Source organism: Tupaia chinensis, unplaced genomic scaffold, assembly GCF_000334495.1.
Source record: "Tupaia chinensis unplaced genomic scaffold, TupChi_1.0 Scaffold149131_1, whole genome shotgun sequence".
NCBI classification, from domain to species: Eukaryota; Metazoa; Chordata; class Mammalia; order Scandentia; family Tupaiidae; genus Tupaia; species Tupaia belangeri.
Window position 1 is genome coordinate 609,476 of NW_006208977.1, and position 24,590 is coordinate 634,065.

A 24,590-nucleotide genomic window follows, 5' to 3' on the forward strand; every position below is an offset into this window, starting at 1 on the left:
TAATCATTGTACATCTTTGCAGTGTACAATATGTTTTTTCAAAGCATACACACATTACATGTCAATCAAGTTATTACCATATACATCATCTTCAACAGACAATTTTCCATTCTTTTGTTTGTGAAATTTTTTTTTCCTGAAGATTCATGCCCCATTTTTTGGTATGGCCTTGTCTGTAAGAATCAAGCATTCCCTTGGGTTATAATGGCCTTTCCTGTCTACCTCCCTTAAGGACAAGCTCTCACATAAAGACCAGGCCTCCTTTGTTGGTATTGCCTGGTTTGCAGAAGCCTAGAAAATTCATTCTTCCTTTCCTAGTCCATCCATTCCTACGTGACTCGGTTACTCTGCACCTTACCCTGCTGGAGCAGAAACACGTCGCTCAGGAGTAAATCTCTCAGAAAAGCTTCAGGCACAGATCCACTTCTGAGCCTCTCTTGCTGAAATTGCTCATGAATCCCTTCTCTGCTGGCTCATGAGATGTCAGAGAAAAGCCTGCTTTCTCTCTCTCCACTTGTATCTGTGGAATCTGGCTTCCCTAAGCAACACTGCATTTGGGAACAAAGAGTCCTTTGTACTTTATATTGTTTGGCTGCCACAATGTAATTATTCTGTGCTTTTTCTCTCCCACAGGTGAAGGAGCTATAGATGCAATGCACCCTGAGATACATGTGTGGATGTCATTTAGGGACTAGCTCTGTGCCAAGCTGAATTTGTGGTGTGTCTTTAGGCTGCTATGTATCTTCTGAAGAACATCAATATTCTAGGGCTTTGGATGTGACATCATTTCAGACAGGTCTATTTATAGAGAGGTCTGCCCAGGAAGTCAAACTGGCTCCTGACTTTGTTCCTTTCTTTTTCCATCCATCCTCCTCTTTCCTTTCCTCTCCCTATTCTCTTTTCTCTCCTTCTCTCTCTCTCCTTCCCTTCTTTCATCTCTTCCTTTCTTCCTTTCTTATTTTCCTCTGCCTTCCTCCACCCCCTTGCTCTTCTAATGGGCTGTTCTCACCCAATCTCAGAACAGTCTAGATGAGTCTAGATGAGGTCAGTAGCCTGACTTTTCAGGACCCTTTCAGGACAGCTGTGTCCAGACCTGGCCAAGAACTCCCACGCAGGTGCTGGCTACAACGAAACAGGAAAGACTTCATATTCAGTGGAAACACTGTCCGTATTGGCTGAGTGCCTGCTGTGACAGACGCTCCCCTGACAATTTCATCACCGGGACAGATGCTGAGCTCAGACGCACCTCTGTTTTCCTCTTCAGGGAGTCTGCATAATGGAAAAAAAAAAAAATGACAGGTTAGGAATCGGAGGAACAGGTTCCAAGTTTCAGCCCTGGCCTTCCCTTGCTGGTCCCTGAAGGAAACATTGTTAAGTTAGCCAGCCCTCCGTTTCTTCGTGTGGAAAATGGTTATAACGAGTCTCTGTTACTAGACACAACAGGATTTTATTAGCCAACAAGCGGAAAGGGCTTCCTCTGCCTTCTAGAGCCTGCTTGGATTCAACTGCGGTGGCCGACAGTGATAGCTTCATGGGATCCCACGGTCACCCAAGCCAGCACTGTGCCACAAGGATGCGTGTGACACAGGCTCCCCGTAGGAGCACAGGGTCACCCAGCAGGATGAGGCAGGATGTTCAAAGGTGGTACCCACGTGACCGGAGCAATCAGTGGGTATTTTATGACACTTCTGGAGGCCTTTTGAAGATGGAAAAACACATGTGAATGCCTAAATATGTGTAACGTGTTTGCGTGGCTTGTGGAAAAACGAAATGGAATTGTGTGTCTTGGAAGCACAATGACAAACGCATGGACACTCTAGGAATGTGCCTGGCGTGGTGAGGAGCACAGCGGGCTGCAAGGAGCCACCGGTGGAGCAGAGGCTCTGCAGCCACAATGCCCAGTATGGACCTCTCTGGCCTCTTGTTTCCTTGTCGTGTGCCTTGAGAAGACCCTCGACACCTTTCCATGCCTCAGTTTTCCTCTCTTACTAAAGAGGACCTGGCAACTTAAAACTCGTGCTGGGTGCATGTGTGTGTGTGCCCAAAATCCCTACAGAAGACTAGAGGAAAAGAAATTGCAGCATGGTCATCCCCCTGGGGGTGATTTCTCAGTTTCTGTCTCTCTGACTCCCCAGCGAGCACACACACCCTACAAAGAAAAGCTCAGGGGTTGGAATGAGCCAGTCTGATGTCTGATGTAACTGAACTGTGCTTCCCAGTTTTCGTTTTCCTTGTCTATTAAATGGAGAAGTAATTGATGGCGGTAATAGCGAAGTGACTTGGTGAGTATTCTGTGATTATTGTGGCAAGTGGTATATTTTCCATGGCCTTGAAAACACAGCTCAATGCAGATGCCTGAGACTGAGGTCCCCTTTGGTCAAAGAGAGGATCGCTAGAAGAGGGGGAGAGAGGACTAGGAAGGCATTTCTTTGGTTGGCTTTGGGAACCAGAAAGGTGGAGACAAATGTGTTGGAACCTGGGGTCAGTGGAATGCAGTGGTGACCAGCTCAGTGCCAGCAGCCAGCCAGCAGGTCCTCCAGGGCTTGGTGGCTGGGTCTGAAGGGACCAAGAGACATGAGGCCAGGACAGCAGGTCCTGGAACATGGAGCTCATGGAAGGAGGAGGGGCTGGTTCATCAGATGGGCCCTGCCCAGCCAGAAGGAAGATCCATGCTCCCTAGGTTCCCCATCCTCTTCCTCTGAATTCTTCATTCTTAGATTCAGAAACTCTTCTCAGATGTCTGCAGGCCTAGGCCTGATCTGACGGACAGAAGGCCTGGTCATCATGGATCATGAGGGCACCCAGAAAGGGGGCTGAGCTATCTGGGGAGTTTTAGGAAACCATGCACATTGGTACCTAGCTCCCCTATGTGGACCACTAGAGGAGAATCGAAGGAGACTTCTGTCTCTCTCTCTCCTCTCTCTCTCTCTCTCTCTCTCTCTCTCTCTCTCTCACACACACACACACACACACACACACACACACACACACACACACACTTATTCTACCTGGTAAGACTGAACTATAAATTGTGTAATCCTACAGGCTATCTCAACCTAGATTCCACAACAGAAGGGAGCTGGAAGGAAATTGGGGATGACTTGACTCTGAATAACCTGGTTAGAGAACGAAACATCCAGAGGAAGAGGTACATCAAGAGTTAGCCATACCTGAGCCCCATCCCAGACCACCTGAGCCGGTTTATTTGGGCACCGGCCCAGATCCAGCCATTCACAACACTTCTAGGTGATTCTGTGGGGCAGTCAGACTAAGAACCACTGCTGGGGCAAATAACAATGACTTCAGCAGAGCGAGAAAGGTGAAGTTGTTTCCACTGGCCTGGAAAGATGTGGCCGTGACAGAACAGGGGAGAGGGCCACTGAGACCCCCTTTTGGTGAGGAAGTCAGCAAAACATGATATTTCTACAGCAGAGACACCATCAAGGCTCCAGATTGGGGACCTTTGATGTAAGAAGTGGGGAAACTGGAACCAGCAGTTGGCGAAATGGCTGTCACTGGACTCCCATGTAGACGACTGCAGTTCAAGTCCCATACTTGGTGGCTTAAACTCACAACATTTTCAGGTGCATGTGCATGTGTGCGTAGGATCCAGAGAGGAGAATGGAGGAGAAGGGATTGTGGCATGGCCATCCCCCATGGAGGGTGATTTCTCTCCTTCTATCTCTGTCTCTCTTTGTCTTTCTGGCAAGTGCACACACCCTACAGAAAAAAAAAAGTGGGGAAACTGCCAGAATTAGGAAACCCATTCAATGAAACCAAATCCTCTTGTCTTAGAGCTACCACCTAGGAGCAGTTACCAGAGATGGAGAACTCTTTCTGATAGGCTGAAGTGGTGGGTACACACTATGAAGAACCCAAGAAACTCATTCCTTCATTGCCTCCTTTCTACAACTTTCCAATTGCTCTTCCTGCCTATCCTGCCTGACAGGTTAGAAGGTGTTCAATAGAGGTTTGTTTACTTGAATTGAAGTCTCTCACGAAGGTCAGAATTTAATAGTTGGTTAAGGGTGCCTTAAAGCTGGGGCTGGAAGAACCCATTCCCTTGACTTCCATTATAACATTCTGTTGATGTAAGTTGGGGTGGGGTCTAGGCTGACAGGGCAGTAACAGAGATCCTGTCCAACTGGGAAGTAGAGCAATGTGACCCTGATTTGGTGACTTTGACACATTTGGCTGCCTGAGGGGATGCTGTGAGAGACATCATCTATGCAAATGTTTGAGCTCCTTAAAATGATGTTGCAGATATTAATATGAAATCTATCTGCATGCATATAACACTATGCAGCCAGGTCCTCTGCACAATATATATCATGTCTGCAGAATTCGCTGGGAGGGGAGGCGGGGACTGAGAACCAGCAGAACACCTTTGCTGTGCTACATGGAGAACAGCCATGGAATCACAGGTTTCAGGCACATGCCAAACTCTCCTCCCTCTTGATCCCAGGTTCGCCATGCCCTGCAGGGTTTCTGTTCTGAAAAGTACACAAAGGTAGACACTGTCTCTTTAAATAGTAGAGGCTGAGAACCTCTCAGGCCACCATGACATATCCCAGCATTGGACCAGCCCCTGAATAAACTGGAAAGGTGCCTGGTCTGACTTCAGTTACAAGGAGCACCACCAGGGAACATCTCGGGAAGCCTGTGTGGAAGCAGCAAGGCATAGAGTCTGTCAGCTGCAGGTCTCGGGCTGCCTTGTGGGGAGGGCCTTGCCTTGGCATCCCTTGCATTTGCCTGCAAAGTAATCGTGTGGAGGAAAGGGCTGAGCTCTTTGACTTGGTGAGTTTTATTGGCAAACTGCTTCTGGGTGGTGTGTGCTTGTGCCTTACAGAGTTGTTCAGTTCCTGCAAATCACAAGTGGAAAGGATTGCAGCGGAGACGGTGCGTTTTTGTCGGAATTGACTGGAGAGTGAGTGGAGTGAAGTGTTGGTTATATATTGGGGCCAGCAGGTGGCATGGTAGTTAAGGTGCTGGACTCTCACATGGCTGACTGAGGTTCAAATCCCGGACCTGGTGGCTTTCTTTCTCACTTTCGTTCTTTCTCTCTGTCTCTCTCTGGTGAATTAAAATAATAACGATAACAAAGACGATTTTAAAAAACAGAGTTGGATATACACTCAGACTCAGGAGGGTCATCCAAGAGCATCTAGAAACCCTTACACATTCAGACTGAAAAAGAGAAAGGGCCTAGGTGCCTTTCCTTGGGATGCCTTTTGGCAGGTAAGGGTGATAAGCAGGGTAGGGAGACACTTCTACCTGCGAGGAGGCCAAGGTTGGCCAGGCCCTGGGTGTGGTGGAATGTGGTCTGCACTGCCTCTTCCTGCAGGAAGCGAGCACAGTGAGGGATGCATGGTTTCGCCTGCCTGGCAGTTCTGGTGTGGCCGTGATCCGGGTGGCTATTAATGAAAATATCAGGCTCAAAAGGAAGAAGTGGGCTCTGCCTTACACTGCGTGCACATTTCTAGATGTATTCCACTTCACTTAAAAGTTGACTTGGAAAACAGGAAGGTAAGGGAAATCCCGAGTTAAATAGGCTAATATTTGTAAAGTGCTTAGAACAGTACTGGGTATGTAGTGACCACAGAAATGTTGGTTAACTAAATAAAGGTCTAAATGTCATGAAACAGGATAATAATTTCCGGGGCAAATCTGACCCATGAAATGCCCCATGGAGGAGAAAAAGAAAACTTTTCATTTTTTCATTTATTCTACATGTGGGAAGGAGGGGGGGGGTCTTCAAAAAGTTCAAGGGAAATGCATATTATGAAAAATACTTCATGGGTTTCCATTGTTCCTTGCGCCAAAATAAATTTGCACTTTTTAAAAAATGATTTATTTATTATTTATTTTAATTTGACCAGAGAGGGACACAGAGAGAGAGTGTGTGTGAGAGAGAGGGAAAATGAGAAAGCAAGCTGCCAGGTCCAGTACTCGAACCATGGTCGACCATGTAGGAGTTCAGCGCCCTTAACCACCATGCCACCTGCCAGCCCCAATAAACTTGTACTTTAATTCCATTTTTCCATTAACTTTTAGAAGTCTCCTCAGCTATAACCATGGGAGTTATAAGCTGTTTTAGTGCAAAGGTCGTCAGATTTTCCTTGAAGGAACGGTTAAATGGAATGCAGTAGTAACCGTGGTGACAGTTTGGGCACTGGGCCCTTATTATGTTCCAGAAACTATGCTGACTGCTTTGTACACACGGTCTCCATTAGTCATCACCATAACCGTTTAAAGCAGGCATTATTAGGTCCCGTTTGCAGATGAGAAAACTGAAGCTCAGTGAACTTCAGAAGCAGTCTAAACTTACACCAAGAATGAAAAGGCTAATCAGATACGCTTGAGCTAGAGGGCTTAACCATTGCACTGCACTGCCTTTCAGTCAATGTCTATAAAATCCAGGTAGGATTGTTGGCCTACAGTGGGCGTTTTTAGAAGCATCCTTTAAAAGAAAAAAAAAATTTAATACCTATAAGAGTTGTTATAGTACCCTTGTTTGAAAACAACTTTCTAATTCGTTATTTAAACAAGAAGCACATGCAATTGGCTAAAGTAGTAGCTACTTTCAAATAGTAAGATAATGTGGAATTATTGAATCATTTAGGGTGTTGAGGCTTTATGACACAGTGCACTAAAAGGGAGGTGTGTGTGTGTGTGTGTGTGTGAACTGCGGCATTTGCACGCAAAGACTTTGAACACCCACCTTCTGGCTCCCTGTTCCTGCACCAAGGCTGGCCAGCCGGCGCTTTAGTTGGGAGTACAAGCGCCAAGCCCAGAATGGCCCTCCCTGTAACCGGGCTGGGAGGATCCCATTCAGGCGGCTATGAATCAGCTGATTTCTCGGGCTGCTCTTCCCCCAGTTCAAGTGGCCACTGCCCCCTCCCCACCCCACCCCACCCCCCGGTGGCCAGGACGCAGCAGAGGCTGGGCGCTAAGCCGGACTGCTGCAAGCAAACGTCCCCTGGAGCTTACTTGGCTGTGGTGTGGTTCTGCCCAGGCTAGGAGGAGCCTGATCTCAGGACACACTGCTGTCCACAGTCTCTCACCCAAGCAGAGCCTCCGGTAGCTCGGTAGCTCGAGTCCCTTGAATCCTAGAAAACCGCACAGGACTTAGATGCAGACACCGATAGCTTGGACCGGCATGGTGCAGGCGCGCCCAGCTAAGACGTTTGGACAAACCAGGCGCTCCAGGCGCGGAGAGCAGGAGGAGGTCTCCCAGTGCTTAAACGCCGGCTCGTAGCTCCGGGTAGATGGGGATTCCAGGCGCAGCCCTACGTGGGCGCACTCTGAATCTCTGCGCCCCAAAGCCCAGCGCTGTGCAGCCTCTGGGCGACATCTGGCAGGCTATTCCCACGTGGGCTGAGGGGGCGGTTCATCGGTCAACACTTAGTTTTCTGAGTTCAGTCGAGCCAGAGCAGGTGAGAGATGAGAAAGCCCAGAGACCTCTAGTTTGGAGTAAAAGTCGCCGCAGTTTTGCAGAGTTGGACTTTTCCCGAAGGCAAGTTTAAGGCTAAGTAACTGTCTCCTGCCCTCCCTCCCTCCTGTCCCCCTCCTCCCGGAGTCCCGCCCTCCAGCACACGCTGACCCAGGGACACACCCTACTGCAGCGACGCAAACAGGGCGTTGTTCCCGTTAAAGGGGAACGCCGGGAGCCTCCCACTGCCCCCTTGCTTCGCGCGCGCGCAGCCCCGCAACGCATCGGTCTTTGGGGACGCCGACAGCTGAGCGAAAGCATCCGAGTTTGTGCCTCAGGCCGCTCTGAAGATCCGGGGACGGCTACTCCTTTGGGTTGTAAGTGATCTAGTGGGGAAAGTGGAGGAGATGGAGGAGAAACGTGGGCATCTTCCGTCGACGGTGTGCCAGAAAGCTCAGAGCAGGCGCGGACTCCGGCCAGTCCCCCGTGGCTTCTGCCCGTAGCGTAGGGACCCCTGTCTGCGGCGTTTCCACCGTGTGGGGTTGGAGGAGTACAGAGAGGACTGTCTTTACGGTCTGTAGACCTTTCAGGGCCAGGGTCCTGAGACTGATGTCTGGATAGAGGACAACGGCCTTGTTTCTGTTTTGCTGGAGAGGCGTCGACCCAGGGATGCATGGGCGAAGCAGTCCCTGCCGTGGGCATCCTGAGGGTACCGGATCGCCATGGTGCCCCAGCTCCCACAACATGCCCAAGTGTCCTCCTCTTGCCGCTTCTGGGCACTGGGCCATTGGATTTCATTTAAACGCCGTGGAAGACATCAGAAAATCTTGCTTATTTTCTGCTGTGTATTCTAGAGCTTTTTGAACATGTTCCTTGTGGAGAGGAATGGAGGGGCCTGGAACATTATCTCCCTGGCCCAAGGGTTCCCGAAGACGTAGCCCCATCTTTCGCAGCCGTGCATGCCCTCTAGCGGGTCACCCCAAACTTCAGTGCCCCGTCTGTAAAACGACGTCTAGAATCTCACGATTTTGTGTTGCCGGCTCTGTCTGGACTTTCTCCTCGAACTCAACCATTTACCCTCCCACCCCATCCTTCCCGCGGGATCTGGTCCTCTCGGTCCAGGCTCCTGGGCTAGCGCTCATCACGCCCAGACCGGAGCTCGGCCGTGACCCGGTTCGCGCCGCGCCCGTGCGTGTCTGAGGCACGGACTGGCCCCCAGACGAGCACGCGTGAGGCTTGCCCGGTGGCGGAATGCGCCGGCCGGCAGGGGCTGCCTGGGAAGGCGCACGGTGGGCGGGAAGCGGGCAGGGCGGGCTGCAGGCAACCCTCCCGGGCCTCTCTCTTCTTTCCGTACTCCCCCATCCCTGCGCAGTTTGTCCCGACGGCCAGTGCCCACGCCAGGCTGAGCTGGGGCAGGACCGCTCCCCGAAGCTGGGAGATTTGGGTGGAGGCATGGAAACTAACGGAATGCGGAGCGCACTCGGGAACCCGCCTCCGAATTGCGCTCTCCCCTACAGCGTACAGTGGGTGTCTCAGGGCCTCTGGCAGAAATCGGGGCACCTACCCTTAATCCCACTCCTGCCTCCACCTCACAGGGAAATTCGCCCTGGTCTAGGGTCCAAGGGAACGTGGTTTCTCCCTCTTCCCCAAGACGGGGCGCCCGCGAGTGGCGCGCCGTGGCCTCCGCTAGTCATCCTGGAAACTCACCCCCTCCAGGGTGATTTAGACCGGCACGCCGCTTGTTTTGCTCCCAAAGCAAAAAGGTGCCATGGCAGGCGGGCCCAGTGGGTGACTGCTGCCCCCTCTCGGCGGCGGGGCGGCGCCAGGGCGCCCTCACCCTCGTGGGCGGGCGGGAGGGCAGGCCTCTGGGCGCCGGGCCAGGCCCCGCATTCCGCTAGCGCAGGGACCCGCCCTCGGCGCGCTCCTCCCTCGCAGCTTGCTGGCCAGTGCGCCCCGCCTCACCTCCAGCTTCGGCTCTCTCCGCAGAAAGTCCGCTGAGCAGAACTTGAGAACTTGCCGCCAGAATGCTTCTCCTGTTGCTGGGGATCATTGTCCTGCACGTGGCGGTGTTGGTGCTGCTGTTCGTCTCCACGATCGTCAGCGTGAGTGCTGGGCGGGCGGGCGGACGCGGGACGCTCCTCGGGCAGCTGGATATTCCGCCGGGGTTCCCAGCCCCTGCTCCCTCTCGTTCAGGGCAGTGTTGTTATTTGCAGGCAACGCTAAGTCTCAGAAGTCCCTGAGCAATTTCTGGCACTCTGCCGCTTTTCAGTTGTTTTGAGAAAAACAGAGCCGATTCAGGGATGGGAAGGAAGCAAACGGCTGGACCAGCTGCGCGCGGACCTTGGTTTAAGCCAAGCCATTTTAGCGCAGGTCCCTGACCTTCCTCTGATAAGAATATTTAGTCTGTTTTCCTTGATGCAGCCTCGTCGAGGAATATTTAAGAAAAAAACAATTTTTTGGCTTTTTTTTTTTCACACTGTAAGACGATTTGCTTAGTTTAGGACTTGGAAAGTTAAAATGGGCTGTTCTGGAAACAGTGTGACCACAGCACAATAAAGCTTCCTTTCCTAAGACTGGGTCATCAGAATAACGATCAGATTTAAATGTATTGACTTATGTTTCGAGGTGTATTCAGGCAGTTATGTGATGGTGGCTTCAAGTTCATTCAAGGCCTGTTGTGAGCCTGATCTTGTAGCCTCTTAGAGAAATCATCGTTGGGGATTTGAGCCTGGTTGCTCATTGACATCCTCATTGTGCCAGATGATAATCTTGTCAGATTGACAGGAGCGATGAAGGAAACAGGCTCAGAGGTGTTGGCTTGAAGAAGGCCACCCAGGGTCCAGAGAGGAGAGGAGCCTTGAAGGCAGGTGTCCTGGGTGGAGCCCATGGCTCCTTCCACCGCAGTATATGTTATAGTGTGTGTGTATGTGTGTGCACGTACGTGTGTTATACTTCTCTATCTACAAAATGCGTTCCACACACAATTCTGGCTCTTCCCTCACTGTGGTATTTGTACAAGACTGCTGCCTTCTCTTGTTTCTGGAACAAGACTGTGAACTTAACCAGGGAGTGGCCTCTGGCTGGGCACCCTGGGCAGGGAGGGGCAGCCCAGGTGGCAGGTGGGCAGTGGATGAGGCTGCTCTCTGCCTTCCCTTGGCCTCCCCCTCCTCCCCTTCACTCCTCTCTGCCTCTGCTGATTCACCTTCTCCGATTCTTTCTAGCAATGGCTTGTGGGCAACGGACACGCGATGGATCTCTGGCAGAACTGCACCTCCCCCTCGGGAAGCGTCCACCACTGCTCTTCATCGTCAGCAAATGGTGAGGCTGCCTTTGTGCTCCACAAGCGCGCCCCTAACTATCTGTGACCCATCTGTCAGTCCAGACCTAGAAGCACTGATTCTTGGAAGACAAAGTCAAAAGTTGTTGCTGGGTTGGGGTGGAATGTGGCGGGGAGTTGTGACTCCCAAGATGAATGAGGAGAGGCCAGTTATCTCACTGGGTAGGATGACCACGAGCTCCCTCCTGATCACACTGTGTAATGCTTTTTGTGAGTAAAGGAACGTGTATGCAGGGAACCAGGAAAGGTGGGGTGGAATCTAAACCTTAGGCAGATCCCCATCAGGACATGTGACCTCAGTGGGCAGCTTTGGCATGGTGGCTGTCTCCATCTGGAAATGTCCTGCCTCTTCCTACTGCAGCTACAATGGGGCTGTCTCAAGGATGTGTGGGCCAGCAGATCCCTCAGTTAGGATGATCTTTCCAGGCCTTGTACCTCTGTGGTATCACTGTGCACCAAAACCATCCAGTGTTTCCCTGTGGCAAGATGGGGACTTGGAGCTGTTTGCAACCCTAAGCTGAGTCTGAGTTCTTTCAGCTGGAAGATGGCATTTCTCCTGTCCTCGGCATCTTTGCTTGTGAGATATTGGAAACCAGCCTTAACCAGGGTCAAGTTGAGGGGCTTGTTGACAGCAGAAGCAACCACTAATACTTCCCTTGTGCCCAGAGGTGGCATGCTCATTAGGAGGCCCTGTGTCTTAGATGTGGACAGGCAGAAATAAACACGATGACTGTTTTGATACCTGGCTAGGCCACAGCCGTTGGTGTTGAGACCCCGGGCTTTGGCTTGACATGATCTTTCCTTGTTTTCTAAAGCCTGTGTCTTCAATCTGTACAGGGAAGTGACTATGATACGGCAAACTTTCCTGGGTTTGAAAGGCCAATCAAGTACAACTTTAATGTTGCTGCAGCTACTTATAGATCCACTATCTCGAAACGAGAGGGTGAGAGGCGGTAGCCCACTTTAGGTCCAGCCTAATAAAGCAGGCAGCAGAGTGACCCTTTGCCCAGTTCAGTTTCTTTTGAACTTTCCCTCTTGTGGGCTCTGCACCCAGTAGTACTCGAGCATGTTGCTGAAGCACGTACCTGGAACCTCAGTATAAATAGAAACTGTGAAGTTCCTCATTTGCTACTTTACGTGGAGTAGATAAGGAGTAGAAAATTCTGCATTATGTTTTTACCTTCCTTGGGGGAGTGCAGTGGGGGGAAAGACGCAGTCCTACTGAAGTACGCAGTGCTTAATCTTGTCTCTGGGTGTGTGAAAGACGTTGAATTAAAACCATTCTAGAGGTTGTGTGGTGAGTTTGTATCATGAGTTGGCAATGAAATATCCTCATGAATGCCTGAGAATGTGACCATACCAAAGCCACAGCATCCGGTTTGTCCCCCTTTGGGGTCTGGCTGAAGTTCCCTAAAGACTCGCTACTGACACCTGGTGGTCACAAGTGGTGACTCAGCCTGGAAAAGGCTGGTTTTCTCTGGGCCCCTGGTCCTAGTGTCCCCAGGCGCCATCCCCAAGTGGTATCTGACCACGAGGGGTTGGCACAGAGTCCTGCCCTCCTAGGCCCGGAAAGGAGAAGTTTTGGCAGGCATGTTAAAATGCAGCTGAGTTTCAGCAGAAACGAACTGGCCAAAGAATTGCTAAACTGTGCTTAAACTCTCTGCAGGAAGGATATTGCCCGTTTCTGATTTGCATTCTGTGTCCTCTGTGATTGCGAGTAGCTGTCCTGCCACTTGGCAACAGAGCAAATCTCAAGGAGACAATAGTATTATTTTAATCATGAAACATCTTTTTTTTTGAAGAGGCTTTTGCTGTAGGGCGTGTGCACTCACCAGAAAGACAGAGAGAGGGAGAGACAGAAAGCAAGAAATCACCCCACAGGGGGGTTGGCCACACCGCAATCCTTTCTCCTCCATTCTCCTCTCAGGATCTTGGGCACGCACGTACACGCACTCGGCGTGAGTTTAAGCCCACCGGGTCCGCAACGCAAACCGCGGTCAACTACGCGGGAGTCCCAAACTGTGAAGTTCCTCATTTGCTACTTTACGTGGAGTAGATAAGGAGTAGAAAATTCTGCATTATGTTTTTACCTTCCTTGGGGGAGTGCAGTGGGGGGAAAGACGCAGTCCTACTGAAGTACGCAGTGCTTAATCTTGTCTCTGGGTGTGTGAAAGACGTTGAATTAAAACCATTCTAGAGGTTGTGTGGTGAGTTTGTATCATGAGTTGGCAATGAAATATCCTCATGAATGCCTGAGAATGTGACCATACCAAAGCCACAGCATCCGGTTTGTCCCCCTTTGGGGTCTGGCTGAAGTTCCCTAAAGACTCGCTACTGACACCTGGTGGTCACAAGTGGTGACTCAGCCTGGAAAAGGCTGGTTTTCTCTGGGCCCCTGGTCCTAGTGTCCCCAGGCGCCATCCCCAAGTGGTATCTGACCACGAGGGGTTGGCACAGAGTCCTGCCCTCCTAGGCCCGGAAAGGAGAAGTTTTGGCAGGCATGTTAAAATGCAGCTGAGTTTCAGCAGAAACGAACTGGCCAAAGAATTGCTAAACTGTGCTTAAACTCTCTGCAGGAAGGATATTGCCCGTTTCTGATTTGCATTCTGTGTCCTCTGTGATTGCGAGTAGCTGTCCTGCCACTTGGCAACAGAGCAAATCTCAAGGAGACAATAGTATTATTTTAATCATGAAACATCTTTTTTTTTGAAGAGGCTTTTGCTGTAGGGCGTGTGCACTCACCAGAAAGACAGAGAGAGGGAGAGACAGAAAGCAAGAAATCACCCCACAGGGGGGTTGGCCACACCGCAATCCTTTCTCCTCCATTCTCCTCTCAGGATCTTGGGCACGCACGTACACGCACTCGGCGTGAGTTTAAGCCACTGGGTCCAGGACTCGAACCACGGTCGACTACGTGGGAGTCCAGCGACACAGCCATTACACCAACTGCTGGTCTCAAAACATCTTTTTTTTTTTTAAGTTTATTTATTCATTTCTTCTGAGAGAGAGGAGAAAGAGAGAGAGAAGAGACGGGACTCCCAACCAGGCCCTCATTCCTTGAAGCATCCCCAGCTTTGGCCAGCCAGAATCACAGCAGGCAGGCACATACCTGTAGACAGGGAGGCCTCTGGATGTGAACCCAAGACCTTCCAGTATGGCTTCAGCATTGCCCAGCACTGAATTGCCACTGAGCCACCATAGCCAGCCAAATCTGGAAATGTCTTATCTTTCCTCTTGCTCCTCGTGTGCTAAGCTTGTCTTGTTGGGTTCTTTTGCAGTGACTTTAGTGTCTTTAGTGTGAGTTCCAGATTCACCTGTTGCCATTCTCTCCCACATCTGCCTTCTCAGTCCTTTCAGTAAAGGCATTTTGTGGAAATTGGGACGCACCCCCCAACAAACTGGGTTTGTTTCCCCTAAGACTTGTTCTAACTTGAGAAGTTTCCATTTCCACCCCTCCCCCCCCCCCCCCTCTTCCCCCCCCCCCCCCCCCGTTGAAGTTCTCGGCTGACGTCTTCCTAATGTGTTTGCATGTATTAAACTTCAGCTCTGAATGGTGGCTCCTTGGGGGATCTTAGGCACTTCCAGCTCATTTCTTTACCATCTCTTGAGTTTGTCTCTTGTCTTCATGGACTGAAAGACTGCTAGCACTCCAGCCATCTTGTCCATGCCTTTTCTGCTGAAGTTAACAACTGCTGTGGCAGACAAGAAGGGGAAACAGTAAATAATTTTTGAAATATTAGGTTGCCTTTACAAATGAGTGATAGTTGCAAGCTATTTCCCTTGTCTGTATTTGCTCAGAGTGTTTGAAACTTATTTTTGAGTAATCAAGAGTAATTCATTATTGATATTGATTTGTAAAGAACATGCTGTAAGTGTGTCATGTGAAAATGCATTGGTTTATGTGACTTGCTATTTTTTCCTGAAGAGCCTTGTTTTTCTATGCGTGAGGCCATGACATTGCACCTCTCTCTGGAGGTCACTATTCTTGTAGGTTTCCTTATGACTGGTATTTTTTGATGCTGTGCTGAGGTATCTAACACCTGGGTTCTATAGTTTGAAGGAGACGTATCAGATCTTTCACCCAGTTACCACTTGATATTCAAAATAGTTTTAGATTTCTTATCTAGACTCTGACTGCCTTCTTTATTTTCTTCTCTTTCTTTCTTTTTAAAAAAGAATTGTTTATTTCATTTTATTTATTATTATTTTTTAAATTTGCTATAGGGCATGTGTGCGCAGAGAGAGAGAAAGTAGAGGAAAAGTGAGAAAGCAAGCTTCCAGGACTGGGACTCAAACCGTGGTCAGCCATGTGGGAGTCTAGCACCTTAACCACCATGCCACCTGCTGGATCCAGCCTTCTCAGTTTTCTAAATTGATGCACATACTTTCTGCCTCCTTCCCTCCCCATCCTGGCAGTAGGCAGAGACAATGAGGCTCAGTAGGAGCGTATTCCCTACAACTTTGGATCGAATGCCACTCCAGCTGAGGGAATACAAGGGCCTGGAAATCATGGACTTTGTCCTTGATGACCCAGACCTCACTGAGGAGTCAGGAGATAAGTATGGAGGGATGAATCACTCACTGTTAAGGCAGCATAGGCCAGATGCCCAAGGAGTGGGGGCAAGCAGACAGTGACAGAGTTCAGGGGAGGAAGTGGAAGGGAAATCTCCAGTGGGAGGTGGAATTTGATCCATCCTCCAAAGGATAGGCAGGATTCAAGTAAATACAGGCAAGGGGGAGGACATTCCCTGTTGGGGCAATGACATGACCTAAGCCAGGGGAAAGCAAGGCATGGAACGTGGTATACCAGTTGGCTAATAGTAGGATTCACATTAGGGTGTTATAACAGAACATCTTCAAAAGATCGTGGCTTAAATAAGGTAGTTTATTTCTCTCTCTCTTTTAAAAGAAATCTGGAAGTAAGCAGCCCAAGAAATATGGCAGTTCCTGAAACTGTAAGAGACTCAGTACTTTCTAGCTTATTTCTTTACCATTTCTTGGGTTTATCTCTCATCCTCATGGACCAGAAGACTGCTAGAGCTCCAGCCATCTTGCCATGCTTCCTGCATTATGGTGTAGAAAGGAGGAAGGAGAGCATGTGTCCCTTTCTATTTTTGTTCTCAGATAGAATACACTTTAGCTTCTTTTACTGGAATTTACTCACATGGGCATACATTCCCTATTAACAAAGGAGGCTGAAAAATGTCCTCATTTGGCCTTGTGGGAAGCACAACTTCTCAGTTCTTAGAAAATTAATAGCTCACACCTCCTCGGAGGCCTGGTTTGAAATGCTGAGGCCTTGACGACCCCCTCCATAATCCTCTTTTTTATTAACTCGGCTAGGTCCTAGGCAGTCTCGGCAGTGCTCAATTATCTCAGCATCCTTCAAATATTCCACCTCTGCCGAATCCCGGGCCCTGTCAGCATCTCCACTGTTCTTAGACTGACCCATATCAGAACTGTGGGTAGAATCTTTGTAGGCTTCTTCCTCTCTACTTCCCTCCTACCTCTCCAGTCATTAGTGAAGTCTTATTATTTAATGTTGTCTCTTGCACCTTTCTTTTCTTCCGGTCTGGACCTCTTTTTGGAACTCTAGGCCAGTTTATCCAGTTGCCTACTAAACGGTTCCACTGGGATGTCAAAGAGGCATCCCCAAGTGAATAGGTCCAGGGTCAGTCTTCAGGCACCAGATCTGTCCCTCTGCCACGTCCTAGTATCTTAGTGGGCTCTGCTCCTTCAGCCAGCCAGCCAAACGTCTGGAGTCTGCCTTGATGTATTTCTTTTCACTCTGTCTCTTGAGCAACAAAGTGTGTTCTCTCCCTTCTCAGCGTCCTGACAGGTCCTACCAGCCAGAATGTCCACTCCACGCGCATGCTCATACTGCCTCCCCGTCTGTCAGGGTCCTGAGGCAGCCTCCTAAATGGTGGCCTGCACTTCTTGCCCCCTTGTGGCTCATTTTTCACATTGACTTCAAGGAGATTTTTTTTTTTTTAAGATATAAAGCTAATCATAGCCTCATTAAAAATTTTTTCAGGGACACCTCCTCACTGGTCCGAGTCTTCAGATGGCAGTCTTTAGGTCCATGGAAATCTACCTGAGGGGTCTTCCCCTGCTCCCTGTTAAATCTCATCTCCCATCTCTTTTCCTCTTCATCTTGGAATTTCAGCATTCTCTTAGTTCCTTATATATGAGCTTCCCACTTCAGGATCCTTTCCCTTTTTCCTTTCTTTCTTCCCTCCGGTCTTCTTTCTCTTTCTCCCTCCCTCTCTCTCTTCCTTTTGTTCTTTCATCTAGAACTATTTCTTTCCCCCCATTTGCCAGAGGGCATATGTGTTTGCCAGAAGAAGAGAAAAAGGGAGAGAAAGAGAGAGAGAAGGCACCCCCACAATGGGGTATGGCTGTATTGCAATTTTTTCTCCATTCTCCATCCTGTCAGGATTTTCAGCATGCATGCACATGTGCCTGGTGTGTTTTTGAAGCCACTGGGGCCAGGATTTGAACTGTGGATAGGCATGTGGGATCTGGCTCCCTTTACCACTAGGCTATAGGGTTGGCCCTTGATACTGTTGTAGGCACTGAGGACCAAGAGTGGAAAAAAGTTTACATTTTACTGGGCAATCAATCATCGAACATGGATCATTTGTGGGCAGGAATAGAAACTACAAAGAGGATAAGACAGAGAAACGTGATACTGAGAGATTGCGGTGCAGAGGGGAGGCCGCGTGACCTTTTGAGGTTGACCAGGAGTCAGTCATATGAACAGCTTGAGGAGGTTCCACACAGAGGGCCCATCAAGAACCAGCTTGTCAGAGAGGGAGAGAGCTGGATATCATGAGGATCAGAGGGCAGGTCTGAGTAGTGGGAGCCAAGAGGGAGAAGAGCAGGTCAGTGAGAAGGTCCACTAGTAGGAGTCCGGAGTGCATGCGTGCTTTTGTCATCTCACCGCGTCACTTGGACCTGCCCTGTCTTGTGTATTTCCCAGCTGTCTGTTTCATTCAAACCTGGAGTCATAGCCCAGAAGCATATAGAGGACAGACTACGTGAAAACTCTTAGAAGTAGAAATGCACTGGTGTGTTGCCAGTGGTTACCCCGGGTGATGAGATTTTCATCACTTTCGTCATTTTCTCTCTTTTGCTGCCTTACATATGTTCCCCATTAAGATATTTTATTTTCACAATCAGAAAACAGCTGCTAACATGATTTTGTGTTAGAAAATTCATACTGAGTACCCAAGGTCCTCTGCTTGGTTAACAAAGTGGGGAGCCTCAGGGCATGGCAGACAGGGTCTGTGGTAGCATCCACACTGACAAATGCGAGACAGAGACAAATGAAGCCAGTTCCTGGAGCCTTACTTTTCAAACCAATAAGATCTGGAAAACTCTGGTTTTGGACAAAGTTCTCTTCCTTGAGTCCCTAAGGGGTGAGGTTAAAACCTACCGATCCTGGCCCAGCTTGGTGGCACAGTCAGTAGCAAACTGAACTGCAAAGCTGGAGGCCACATGGCCAGCTGTGGGTTCAGACCCCGGGTCGGCCTGAAAACACAGCAGGTGTGTGAGCATGTGCACAGGATCCTGATGAGCTGGAGGACTGGGGAAAGGGACTTGCAACCTGAGGAGACACTGTTGAAGGTATTTCTCTCATGCACCCTCTCTCTTTCACGCGTGTGGTTTCTATCATGAATAAAATAAATAAACTTTAAAAAACTACTGACCCAGAGGGTTCAGGCAAAACATTTGCCTTGCTATTGAGTAGCACTGATTTTTTTTTTGTTTGTTTGTTTTGAATTCTTCAGATGATCCAAATATGAAGTCCAAGTACACATGAACATTCCCACTCTTTATTTCAGCTGTGTGGACCTTGTGTATAGCAGATGGGTCAGATCACTGGAATCAGGCCACAGGCTACTTGGGAGCCTGGGAGCTGGAGGGGTATAGCTCTGGACTTGCTGTGCCTCTGGGCCTGGTCTTCATCAGCTCTGGAGAGTCAGAGAGGCAGGGTCCAAGCAGAGTTTGTTCCCAGCAAAATACACTCCCTTGCCCTGTCCCTACTTACAACCTCCTCTCTTGTCTCAGAAGAACAGGAGTGATAAAGCTGATAACATACTGTGGTATAGGACATGTGTATATTCCTAAATCCTTTTCATGTTTAAAGAGGAGACCCTGGGGCTAGGCACAAGGTGTGGTGGTTAAGGCACTGGACCCCCACATGGCCGAGTGAGGCACAAGTCCCGGATTTGATGGCTTGCTTTCTCACTTACCCTTTCTCTTTCTTCCTTGGTCTTTCTCTGGTCAAATTAAAAAATTATGGAGGAGAAGGGATTGCAGCGTGGCTATCTCCCCTGAGGGGTGATTTCTCGTTTTCTATCTCTCTGTCTCTCTCTGTCTGTCTGGAGAGCGCACGCGTCCTATAATGAAAACCTCTCCAAAAAAAATTAATAATAACAAATAAAATTAAATAGGTAAATAATTCTAAATGAATAAATAAAGAGGAGGTGCATGCTCAACACCAAAGCACAAAGAATTGGATCCTCATCCAGTATGTCCTTTGCCACTTCCAGGACCTAAGGATCCGGATGATAGCCAGCAGGTCTGCTCTGGCTCAGAGTAGGGCCTGGGGCCAAGACCAGAAGCCAGGAAGAAGGCCACTTACTGCCTTTCTTTGTCATTCCACACAGCAACAGCAGCAGCAGCCACAGCGACAGACTCAGGCCAGTCAAGGCTGTTGGTAGCATTATCTCAATACTTTTTGGATTGAAAATTAGAGGGGAAAAAAAAATTTGTGTGAGTCTCAGCAACCCCCAATGTGAGCCTCTGGTGATCACTTATCATCTCCATTTTCAGAACGATTCTAGACCTCTCTTGCTTCTCCATTTGGTGGCATTGTCATTGGCAAGGACACTGGATCATTTCCTCCTCTGTGGCTCAGCTTTTGGTCAGATTTTAGAAATCACAGGAGGCCCTCTGCCTTTATGGGTTCTTGTTATGCAATTTGAAATCTTGTGGCTCCCTGGGCCAGCCCACACTCTCCACCCAGCTATTGCTCTTGGTTTCACAGGCCCTTGTGGGATGTGGTGTCAGAATACTGGTGTTTCAGCCTTTAGCATTTCTCATTAGAGGCTGATACCCAGGAGTGAATATGGACATCTTCTTTGGAACTATCTGCACCATATGACTCTTAGAGTTTTTAGTCTGCTTTTGGGGGTAGGATTTTTAGAAGAGGTTTTTGCCTTAGGGTATGTACGCTTGCTGGAGAGAGAGAGATAGACAGTGAGAGGGAAAGTGAGAAATCACCCCCTGGGGGCAATCCCTTCTCTTCCATTCTCCTTCAGGGATCTTGGGTATGTATGCACACACGCCCAGCATGATTTTGAAGCCACTGGGTTCAGACTCTAACCTCAGTCAACCATGTGGGATTCCAACAACTTAAGTACTATACCATCTACTGGTCCTGCTTATAGTCTTGCTTTTAAAAGACTTCTGTCATGTCCCTGGGATTTCACCAGAGCCAAGGAAACATCTCTTGTCTTTCAGAAGCAAGGGTTGGCCATGGTATGGCCTAAGGCTCTGGATTTAATTTTTTGATGTCTAAGAGAAGGATGTCTGGGATGAAGCTTTCTGGGTGTGTAGTCAGAGACACCTACACAGATCCCAACATTGACAGGCACCTGGGAATCAGCGCACCCCTCCTCTCCACCCCATCTGGCTGTAGACCCCTCTGTGCTCTGCCCGCTATGCGTTCATCCTACCAGTGATGGGGAACTCACTATCTTTCAAGAGAGCCCTTTCCATTTTTGACGAGATAACAAAATCCATTCACTTTTAAGGGACTACAAAATCCATTCATTTTTTTCTGTGCAGTGTCTGGGACAGCACCTAGTCCAGGGCTCTGTATGCCCAGCATATGTATGGGCATACAGAGATGAGCAAGAAAGACCAGGTCCCTGCTCTCCTGGAGCTCACAGTTAGCTGAGAGATATGGGCAGTAACCAGCAGTAAGTACTCGCGCACAGTGGAAAGTGTTCTACAGGAAACAAATGGGTGATAAAGTAGAAAGGCCTCACTGGGGAGGAAGGAGCTGGGCGTGGAAAGCCTTTTCCTTCCATAAAGATGGAGACTGAGACTTAAAAGATGGGGAGGGACCCGTCATGTGCAAGACCACAGGGAGAAAATAAAAGGCTGGGTCAGGGCTCTGTGGCAGGAAACAGTGGGGTGAGGGGGAGCGAGTGTGCCAGCTGGTAAGAGGGGGCGGGGCAGGTAGGAGGGGGTTGGAGCCGGACTGCTGTGCCACACAGGCCGTGGTCCTGAGGACAGCTGGGACAGCACGGTAGGGTTTGGAGCAGAAGAGTGGCATGCCTTGATCTGTTTGAAAGCTTGTTCTGACTGTAATGTGGAGGTTGAATTTGGGGGAGGTGAGCGTGGACGCTGTGGTGATGGCAAGCTGGGCATGATAGGGATGACAATGATGATAATCACAATCCAGACAGCTCACGTGAGTGTTGGCATTCTAAGAGCCGTGCTGCCGATCCTCCCAAGAGCTGTGGGAGGTAGGTGATGGCATGGACACAGCTGGAGACAGGATTTACTGTTAGGTTAGACGCAGGGAATAAATGATTAGAGAGGGCTGCTAGATTTGGAGCTCGAGTCACTGAGTGTGTAATGGGGTCTTAGACTGAGCTGGGGAGTCTGGGGAAGGAACAGAGTGTTTTGAAGGTGGGGTGGCAATTAGGGGTTATGTTTTAGTTCTCAGAGATGTCAGCAAAGCCCTGGGGTTCAGAATTCTGAAACTCAGGGGAGAGCTCTGGACTGGAAATTGAAATTGGGGAGCCATTTGTGTACGTGGAGGAGATTCAGTATCAAGGTGTGGAATGCAATTACTTGGGGAGCCATTGAGAAGAGAGGGCAGAAAAAAGGGAACAGAGTTGAGAGCTGTGTCTTGGTGGTTAGTAGGGGTGTGGAAGGAGAGAAGGATGGGCAGGGGCAGCCAGTGATGTGGAAGGACTGTCATGAGACACTGTCATTTGAGAATCTGACCCCTCTTTTGTCCAATCATTTCTGGTTGCCTTCATTCATGCCTGCTGTGCTAGACTTGGGTTCTGCCAGTTGCTTGGCTTGTCCTCAAGGAGTTTAAACCTCTCTAGTGCCCTCTGCACTAGTACATGGTGTCTACCTTCTTTCCTCTGACTCTTCACATATTTGTTATTTGGTTGTGGTTGATGTTTTTAATGCCAGAGAGTATACATGCACTCAGGTGGGGAGAGGGAGAGAGAGAGATAGAGATAGAGAGAGGGAAACAGTGAAAAGGGGACACAGAGAGAAAATACCCCCTAAAAGATCTGGTCATACCCCAATCTCTTTTTCTCCACTTCACTATCCTGTCAGGATCCTGAACTCAGGCATGCATGCCCAGCATGTTTTTCAAGCCACCAGGGCTGGGACTCAAACCCCAGTGGGATATGTGGCATTAATTTCCACCACACATGCTTAGTCACTGCTCAATGAGGCTGCTCCTCTTCAAATGTTAGGAGATCACAGTTTCATCTTCTTTTCTCCTGATAATGCCTCCTTTCTTTCTTCTTCTCTGGTGTTGGCCAGAGTCCTCTGAAGTCCCAGCTGTGTAAAGTATGGTCTGTAGGCAACATGCACGGACCTCAGCCTGCCCCTGTGAGACTGAATCTTGGCAGGTTCATCAGCAGAGAATAAGGGAATGGCTCTTCTCTGTTCTATCGTTTTCCCTCTTTCCTTTCTATCTTTCGGGGATTTTCAATCTGAAGAATGGTAGGAGGATCAAATAATCCATTAGATTTCAAACATATTATTGACCTTTGTAGCACCTTCAGGATGTTGCAGTGAAAACAAAACAAAACCCAGTCGGCTGGCCATCAGGAGTCTTTGTTTTCCTGTACTGTGTGTGTCTCTAACAAGCAGGGCGGACTGGGGTAGGTATCTGGCTTCCTCACAGCAGAGCGGGCTCTGAGGTAGGACCCAGAATTAGTGCCCCTGCATCCCATGGGTCCTGGGGCCTCTGTTCACGTTCAGGATATAGCCGTGGCACAGGATTCTGAAAGGCACTGGGCCTTGGAGCTTGGGTAGAATCTTAGTAGGCCTAGGGAGCAGAGAAGGGCTTTGTGCTTCGAGAAGGATAGGTGGTTTACTGACTTCCGGGGGTGGAGGCTAGGTTGTTTTTCACTCTGAATTACTAGGCTGTTGGCCTTTTTTCATTCTTTGGGGGTGGGCGGTAAGAAGGGAGATTCCGATTATTCTTACATGGAGAATTTCATTTAAACCGAAAGATCTCGAAGGCAACTAATTATCCCTTGTCCATTCTCCATTCATGGAGCTCACGATAGTGCAAACAGCGCGATTTAACCTTGATCTTGACATCCGTGCCCTTATTTTTCTCTATCAGCTGGCAGAAGAAGTCTTTAAAAAGCGGTTCTTTGAGAAATACAGCCTACCCTGACTCTCTTGTTTCTAGCTTTCTAAAAGGAATAAACAAAGCCTCCAACAGCTTCCTGTTCCCAAGTACCTTCAGGTATCTCAGTGGCTGGGTGGTGTTCCTTTCTTAAGTCCAAGAACTACTGAGCAGAACAGGACTATGGATGGCAGGCAACAAAACTAGACTCTGAGAACTCGATCTTTGGCGTGCCACAAAACCTCTTACTAAGGGTGCAGTTCACTGAATGATTGTACTGTTTAGCTGGGATACTAGGACAGAAAGGTCCTGTCCACCTACTGAGCACTTTGTCTTCACTTGGCACCAGCCAAAGGTTTTGCTTTAGTTAAAATGCCCCCTGAGATTACCTGTTAAAAGAGCCTCTAGACCAGCAGATGGTGTAGCGGTTACATTGCTGGATGCCCAAATGGCAGACCGTGGTTCGAGTCCCAGACCTGGTGGCTTGAAACTCACACCAGGCACATGTGCATGCATGCCCAAGATCTTGGGAGGAGAAGGAACTGTAGTGTGGCCATCCCCCCTGGGGAGTGATTTTTCAGTTTCCCTCTTACTCTCTCTCTCTCTGGTGAGCACATGCACCCCAAGGCAAAACCTCAAAAAGAAAGAAAGAAAGAAAGAAAGAAAGAAAGAAAGAAAGAAAGAAAGAAAGAAAGAAAGAAAGAAAGAGAAAGAAAGAAAGAAAGAAAAAGAAGAGCCTCCAATATGTCCTCCGCATCTTTGTGAGCTCAAGATGTTCCCCACCTGACTCATTTTCTGCGTGGGTCACAGGCAGAGTTAGCCTGAGACCTGGACCCCATCTCAAAGCTACCAACTGGCTGTATGAGAAGAATTTGAAGCCCTAGGGCAGGACCCACGCTGGCTTCTGGGCATGCTTGAGCTGGTGGGTGAGGCATAACAGCAAAGGCCACATTGTTTGGCATGGGGAAATTCAGCTGCTTCTGCAATGACATTCATACTAAGAAATAAGGAAAATGGTGATTTGTGTGATGGTAGTGGGTTGGGAGGTTCGGGCTGGAGATGCTTGTCTTGGGCTTCAAGAGTTTTAAAAAGCAACTCAGCACCATGTATATGGAGGACATTTATTCTTGCCTTTGTAATTTGCAAAAATTTCTCTTTCGGCCTCCCCGTCTTTCTTGCAACTCTCCTATTCTCTTGAGTCAGATAGCTTCTATGAGTTGTCTTGAGTAGGACTCATGGTGGGACAGGTGCAGAGAGGGGCTGGGTGACTCCTTGCTGGTAATGAAAGATGTAGATGAACTGTCCATTTGAAAGTGCTTCATTCTTCGCGAGCCCTTAACTCACTAGATTGGAGGCTCTTGGGCTAAGAATACAGCTGAGGGGGCAGATGCATTTCCTTCACTGGTCAG

At 49.0% G+C, this 24,590-nt stretch overlaps 1 protein-coding gene across 2 annotated transcripts in view; it reads left to right on the forward strand.

Moving 5' to 3' along the window:
- Positions 1-4,778: 4,778 nt before the first annotated feature.
- Positions 4,779-24,590, forward strand: part of PMP22 (peripheral myelin protein 22) — a 40,392-nt gene continuing 20,580 nt past the window's right edge. The window contains exons 1-3 of one of the 2 annotated variants that reach the window (XM_006170896.2): positions 4,779-4,797; positions 9,419-9,534; positions 10,654-10,750. In XM_006170896.2, coding sequence (XP_006170958.1) covers positions 9,457-9,534; positions 10,654-10,750 — 175 coding nt within the window. In that variant the 5' untranslated portion in view covers positions 4,779-4,797; positions 9,419-9,456. Of the gene's footprint in view, positions 4,798-7,643; positions 7,810-9,418; positions 9,535-10,653; positions 10,751-24,590 lie in introns of those variants that run through there. The other variant, XM_006170895.3, reaches the window with a different exon arrangement.